The sequence below is a fragment of the Pelophylax lessonae genome (genome assembly GCF_965119305.1).
Source record: "Pelophylax lessonae genome assembly, chromosome: 5".
Classification (NCBI taxonomy): domain Eukaryota; kingdom Metazoa; phylum Chordata; class Amphibia; order Anura; family Ranidae; genus Pelophylax; species Pelophylax lessonae.
Genome location: NC_138772.1, coordinates 207,983,231 through 207,990,435, shown reverse-complemented (window position 1 = coordinate 207,990,435; position 7,205 = coordinate 207,983,231). Strand labels below are relative to the sequence as shown.

The 7,205-nt window shown below is 47.0% G+C and overlaps 1 protein-coding gene across 1 annotated transcript; it reads right to left on the bottom strand.

Annotated features, from left to right (window-relative positions):
- Positions 1–4,628: 4,628 nt before the first annotated feature.
- Positions 4,629–5,624, bottom strand: LOC309555590 (syncytin-2-like; the record flags this gene model as incomplete). The annotated part of the gene is made up of 1 exon (XM_082257644.1): positions 4,629–5,624. The coding sequence occupies one exon, from the start codon at positions 5,622–5,624 to the stop codon at positions 4,629–4,631; it is 996 nt and encodes a 331-aa protein (XP_082113770.1).
- Positions 5,625–7,205: the final 1,581 nt, after the last annotated feature.

Sequence of the window (7,205 nt, the reverse complement as noted above, 5' to 3'; positions counted from 1 at the left end):
TCCTCCAGGAAGGCTTCGAAGAACGTCTCCTCCGGGGACGGCGAGCCCACTAAGTCCTTTTGAAGTTGGGCCCGCTCAGGCATACCGAGTGGGAGCACGTCTACTCTCCTTCCGTCATGTTTGGGCGGCTTCGATTCGAGACCCCTGGACTGTCAGGACGGTGTCTTCAGGTCACAAGTGGGTCTTCAAGGAGATGCCAGGTTCAAGATTCCTGCCTACTGCCCTACCATCCTCAGTAGAAATATGCCAAATTTTACTTTCTTACGTCGAGTCTCTCATTGCTCAAGGGGCTGTCATCTCCATTCCAGAGTCCGAGCAAGGCCAAGGAATATACTCTCCGCTTTTTCTGGTTCAAAAGAAAAATGGGTCGTGGAGACCAGTCATAGACCTCACTTTCTTAAACCAGTTTATAAAGAGAGAGAAGTTCAAGATGGAGACCCTGCTGTCCATACAACAAGCAGTTCAGCCGGCCGATTGGATGGTGTCCATCAACCTGAAGGACGCTTACTTTCATGTTCCTGTGGCAGAAAGTTTTCAAAAGTATCTCCGGTTCGCAGTGGGAGGTTCACATCTACAGTCTATCTGTCTCCCCTTCGGGATCTCCACGGACCTTTTCAAAAATCTTATTGGCCGTGGGAGCCCTGCTGAGAACGAGAGGTATCCGGCTCCATCATTACTTGGACGACCTCCTCCTGTTGTCTCAAAGCAAAAAACAACTGGTAGAGCATCTAGGGCAGGTCGTGTCCACTCTCCAGAGTTTTGGCTGGCTTCTGAACGAAGAAAAGAGCCACTTGACTCCAACACAGTCCCTGGTCTATCTGGGCGCTCTGTTCAATACGGCAAAGGCGACAATATCCCTGCCAGAAGAGAAGATAGGTACAGTCCGGAACAGAGTTAGTTTTGCCCTCTCGTCTTCTCATCTTCAGGCACGCCAATGCCTGAAGGTGATCGGGACTATGGTCGCAGTAGTTCCCATGGTAAAATGGGCCCTGTGGAAGATGGGGCCCTTTCAGAAGGGTTTTCTACAACAGTGGGATGCATGGCATCTGGATCAACCTATCTTTCTGACTCCAGCCATGAGAGCGAGTCTCCCTTGGTGGTTGTGCAAGGATCATCTGTTGAACTGCCACTCACTGAGACTAGCCCCGTGGGTAGTGATCACTTCGGACGCCAGCAACATAGGCTGGGGCGCCCACTGTTTGTCGGAGGTGGCTCAGGGCAGGTGGAGTTTTCCTACCCAAGGGATAGTGTCCAACATCCTGGAACTTCGGGCAGCATATCAAGCCCTTCGTGCGTTCTCTCATCTGACAAAGGGTCTACCTGTCATGCTACGTCTGGACAATACCTCAGCAGTAGCGTATGTGAGGAGACAGGGAGAAACGCGCAGCTGGTCCCTACTAAGGGAAGTAGAGCCGATCATGTCATGGGCACAAAAGAATCTCTCAGATCTGTCGGCAGTCTATGTTCCAGGAATCCAGAATGCCCAAGCAGACTTTCTGTCCAGAGTAGACCTGGACAACAACGAGTGGTCACTACACAGGGAAGTATTCAGTTGGATCCTGCCGTTGGGGTTCTCCCCAGAAGTCGACCTCTTTGCCTCCCCCTGCAAACACAAGCTACGGATGTATTACTCAAGGTTCAGGGATCCCCAGGCATTCGGGGTGGATGCCCTCTCGGACCAGTGGAGGTTTCACAGGGTGTACGCTTTCCCACCTGTTCCGATAATTTTACAATTTCTCAGGAGACTCAGGTCGGAGCCTATAGAAATACTGGCGGTGATTCCCTTCTGGCCCAACAGGCCATGGTTTTCCCTTCTGACACTTCTCAGTGTTCGAGACCAAATTCCTCTACCCATCAGTCCAGATTAACTGTCCCAGGGGTTAGTGCTCCATCCGTGCCCGGCTCGTCTACATCCGAGGGTCTGGATGTTGAGAGGAGGAGATTACAATCGTTAGGTTGTCCTGAAGATGCGATTTCTACGCTACTCAGTGCCAGAAGAGACTCGACAAATAGGGTATACCAAAGAATCTGGTCAAGGTTTTCCGCACAGTTGTCTACAAGACCTGATCCTCTTTCTTCCATCAAAATTCAAGATGTGCTGTCCTTCTTGCAATCAGGTCTGGATCTCCCTCTTTCTGTAAGTTCCCTCAGGGTCCAAGTGTCGGCTATCTCGGCCTTCACGGGTATGTATCTCTTGGGCTAGTCTTGCTCTGATACGACAATTCTTTAGGGGAGCAGTGAGAATTGGGAAATCTAGGCTTTCTTTGAGTCCTAAGTGGGACCTTCCCTTGGTACTGGATTTCCTTTCTAGTCGGATTCAGGACATGTTTGAGCCCCTCACCATCAAGGAGCTTACTTTGATCACAGTCTTTCTAGTAGCTGTAACTTTGGCTAAGAGGGTATCAGAAATTGGGGCCCTCGGGGCACAAGAGCCCTTCCTGACATTCTTTCCTGATAGAGGTCACTTGCGGTCTTGCATCCAACATGGAGATGAGAACCACTCTGTTTTCCACGAGAACGTTGAAATTGTGTTACCAACTTTCAGACAAGAGGAAGACTCTCCGGTTCATTCTCTGGATGTCGGTAATTGCATCAGAAAATATCTGGAAGCAACATCTTTCAGGAAATCAGAATATCTCTTTGTTGCCTTCTATGGGAAAAGCAAAGGCTCCAGGGCCTCTACGAGATCTATCTCCTCATGGATTATTCAAACCATCCAGTAGGCTTATAGGGCTAAGGGCTTGACCCCTCCAACAGCAGTTACGGCTCATTCAACGTGAAGCGTCGCGACTTCCTGGGCAGTCTCCAGACACGTAGCTCCTGACGTAATTTGTAAAGCAGCGGCATGGTCCTCCATTAATACTTTTCTGTCACACTACTGTGTTGAGCCGGCGGCTCGCTCTTCTGTAAATTTTGGTTTGCAAATCTTGTCTGTTGACAAAGTGAATTAAACTTTTTTCTGTTCAGCACTGGCCCACCCTGTGTGTACGGCGAGTTATTTCCCGATATGTATGCTGCCATGGAGTCTGTCAGGAAAATGGAAAATTTATATCAAAAACTTACCGTAATTTTCCTTTCCTGATGGACTCCATGGCAGCAGGAGTTCCCTCCCGGATTTCTGTGGAGGATAGTTACAGAACACGTGGGCTGAACAGGTGCAAAGATTTATAGGAGTGATGTCCTATGAGTAGGTTGGGGGGCGTGGCCAAACCCGATACGTATGCTGCCATGGAGTCCATCAGGAAAGGAAAATTACGGTAAGTATTTGATATAAATTTAACATTGTCTCTTCTGGTTTCTTAGACCATAGAAATTATCAAGGACATTCCCTGGTGGACCCGTAGAGCCCAGAAATATGGGATTGCTTTTACATTAAAGAGCATCACCGGTAGAAAAAAAGTGATGCCAGTAGCTGCAGGCATCATCTCGATATTGCCACTGAAAGTCCATGACGTCATACGACGTCCTACAGGCCGGAAGTGGGTAATACCTCTTTAAGCCATGGAGACAGGGTTGAATCAACATATACTTTCTGTTGTAGAAATTAATAGGGCCTGGAGCATAGAATCCCGCTTCAGAGCGCTCAAGATTATTACGCACCAAGCTCCATTAATAGCTTGTACTGAAAAGTACAAATGTTTTGCTCTTTTGTGTAACGGTTTACCAAGCGCTGGTAGCAAAGAAATGAACAGACACGCTGGCTGTAGTCAATCCAATGCTCTCTGGAGGGTCCCTCGAGTAAAACTGTCCCTTCCAAGAGACATCAGGTTTATTTAACAAAAGGGGGTTACAGGGAGTGGTTTCATGGCCACCAATCACAAACATGTATACATTCAAAAAACACAATAGAAGCTGTGGAGTACACGCCCATAGATGGACAAGAGTGAACAAAAGACTAAACTGCCAGAAAGCACATGGCTTTTTCATTGTTCATTCATGTCAATCCATAAACATGTATTCCATTACCTGTTGGTGGGTTTCCATCAAACATGATTTATATATATAAACCAATTTTGATAGTGACCATTCTATTTGTTCCAGTTGATGAGGTTTTATCTGCATAAGATAATAGCAGCAGCCCCCCCCCCCCCCCCCCCAGTCACACCGATCGAATGCGACCATAAGGAGCAGTCTATTAATCTTGGTAAAATAAGAATTTTCCACATCACAGACATATCTCAGCAGCAAAGGGCCCTGAACCGCAGACATAGACCTATGCGATGGACTCTCTTTACTACAAGTATTTTGCCATCTCATCCATTGGAAGATTTTCACCAGCAAGTCTTTCCTACAATGACAGTTAAAGCGATAATCACTGTGAATAGCGATTATCAGTAAAACTTGACACTGGGAGACATTAGGACTATTTAAGCTAATCAAAATTTTCCACAACAGTCCCTCCTCTTTGTCATACGCTCCCATGTGTCCCTTTGATGAATCTTCTTCTTCTTCCAAAAAACATAACAGTTCTTCTCACGATAAAAACAATCCATTTCAAAAAGTTTATAAAAAGAAAAAAAGGTAACTGGTAAAAACAATCCATTGAAAGGAAACAACACTTGGGTTCCGCTCTTCAGGAGATGACTTCAGAGGGAGGGCATGAGATGATGGGATGCGTTGACCAGCGGTCAGGCTGGAGTCCTTGGCGTCAGATGGAGGGGCAGGTTTTCGGGGCGTCTTGTCTCAGCAATCAGGACGAGGTCATCTGCTCGGGCTTTGACTCGGTCGACCAGACAACAGGATAATTTCACCACAGCATATAAAAGGAACAGAAACAAGAACATCATAAGTATATATACTCCTATTTCCTTCAACCAAGATCCAATGGAGAACAAAAAATCCCCGAAACCTCCCAAAGCCTTAAAAGGATTCCAACCCTCGCTAGCTATAGCTCTGGCTCTGCCTTGCAATGAAGTTACCTTATCCATATGGGCCTGGACCTTATCACTGATGTCTGCTATCCAGGTACAGCAGTCTTCTCCTATGAATTCACAGAAACCCCCCTTGGAAGCTAAAATAAAATCTAGTGCCATCTTCTCCTGCAGTACTAAAGTCTTCATTTGTCTCTGCTCTTGAGTAATTTCCCTTACAGCTTCAACGGTTTCGTTAAACATTTCATCCACAATGGACGAGTAATTATTCAACCGTTTCATCAGCTCGATCCCCCACCCAGTCCAAGCCGGGAACCATGCCCATGCCTGATCGCGGGTCGAAAACAGTTCTCTGCGAGTCCTGTCTTGCAACCTTACCTTACTTAACAGAAAATCCTCACGGTCAGCAGCAATATATGATGCGGGTACGAGCTTCACTAAAGCACACGAACCCTTCGCATTAGGGGGCACTATCTTGTAAGCAGCGGAACCACACAAAAAATAAGGACCTGTCAACACCTTACAGGAAGAATCATCCTGTCGGTCACGTGCACTAAGCAGTAACATAATAGACTGAGGGATTGCTCCCTTAGTCTGTACATCACACCTGTCCTCCCAGCAGATATAATCTGATCTGTTGGTGTTACTTAAAAAACCCAGAGTTTCATTAGTGAGGTTGACCGTTATACCTGTCTCACAGGTCGTGGATCCTATGAATTTAGTTCCGGTGCCGAAACTGAAGTTAAAGCACATCTGTGGACTACCTAATTGTCCCGATACCCAAATCGGATTGGCCAGCAAAGAACAGGAGCCAGAGCGAATATTGGAACTATAACTGATGTTACCCTCTAGGAATGTGTCTTTAAATTCTGTGGACAAGTGTCTCCTGGTGGTTTTTACAAGTATCTCATCTTTCTTCATGCCATTACGAGCGTCGTATATAGCATGCACTGCTGCCATTGCCGGGGTGTAAATGCTAGGTGGAGGTTTGGAGCACACCCAGTAATTAGACCTGTTTGCCGCTTTGGCCAGCTGGAGATGCATTTTAAACAATAAGTTGGGATGCTGTTCATCATTACCCTTGCCAAAATACACTAAACTAAATATGTAAATAAAAATGATACTCCTCATTATCATTCTTGGACGTAGTTGAGTAGCTTTTTGCAGTGGCTGGTGTGGATCCAGTTATCACGTCCCTCGAGCTTCTAAGAAGTTGTTGTTGTTAGCTGGACCTGGTATGGCTCTGTATACCTTGGCTCCAATCCCGTCCTTTGGTGTTTTTTTAAAACGACCCAATCACCTGGTTGAATAGAATGGACACTGGTTATTGTGTCAGGGTCCGGAAGAGACTCCCGAACCCTGTGATGGACCTTTTGGAGTTCCCTCTGCAGGGACTGCACATACCCCGTCAGCTGGGAATGTAAAGATGACAGCTGCTGAGGAAAGTACAGTCCAGTTTTGGGTGGGCTCCCAAATAACACCTCATACGGTGATAATCCATGGGGCTGTCTAGGTGCATTTCTGATGGAATAAAGAGCAATGGGGAGACATTCGGGGCATGGCTTTTTAGTGTCAGCCATGATTTTTGAGAGCTTGTTTTTAAGAGTTCCATTTAGTCGTTCAACCTTACCGCTACTTTGAGGATGATAAGGAGTATGTAATCCCTGGTTGATATGAAGTGCCTTACATACCTCTGCAAAAATCTGACCGGTGAAGTGTGATCCGCGATGCGACTCAATCGTTTCAGGCAGCCCCCAGCGACAAACTATCTCAGACAGGATCTTTTTTGCAGTGGTAGTGGCATTGGCACTGTGAACAGGCAACGCCTCTGGCCATCCCGAAAACATATCCACACAGACCAAAACATGCTCATATGTTCCACTCTTTGGCAACGTGATATAGTCTATCTGAATGCGCTGAAAGGGATACTCCGGTTTGGACGAATGCCTTCTCGGTACCACTACTGTCCTACCCACATTGTACCGTGCGCAAACTAGGCAGGTGGCTGTAAAGTTGGCAGCAGCGGTAGTGAAACCAGGGGCAATCCAATGCTCCTCCACCTGTGCACACATAACCATCTTCGACTGGTGCCCAGGGTAATGAGCCGAGTGGGCCATCATTGGAAAAAGGGATCTGGGTAAACACCATTTACCATCAAGACCCCAGATGTCATCTGGACCCTGTGTAGCCCCCAAAGCCATCCATCTCCTCTTTTCCTGCACTTCCGCTTGGGACTGCAGTTTCTTAAATTCCTCTAGCGACACATCAGAGGGGATGGCTAGCATCAGGGTCTCTGTCACAGGGCTCAGAGCACCTTCCTTAGCAGCTCTGTCT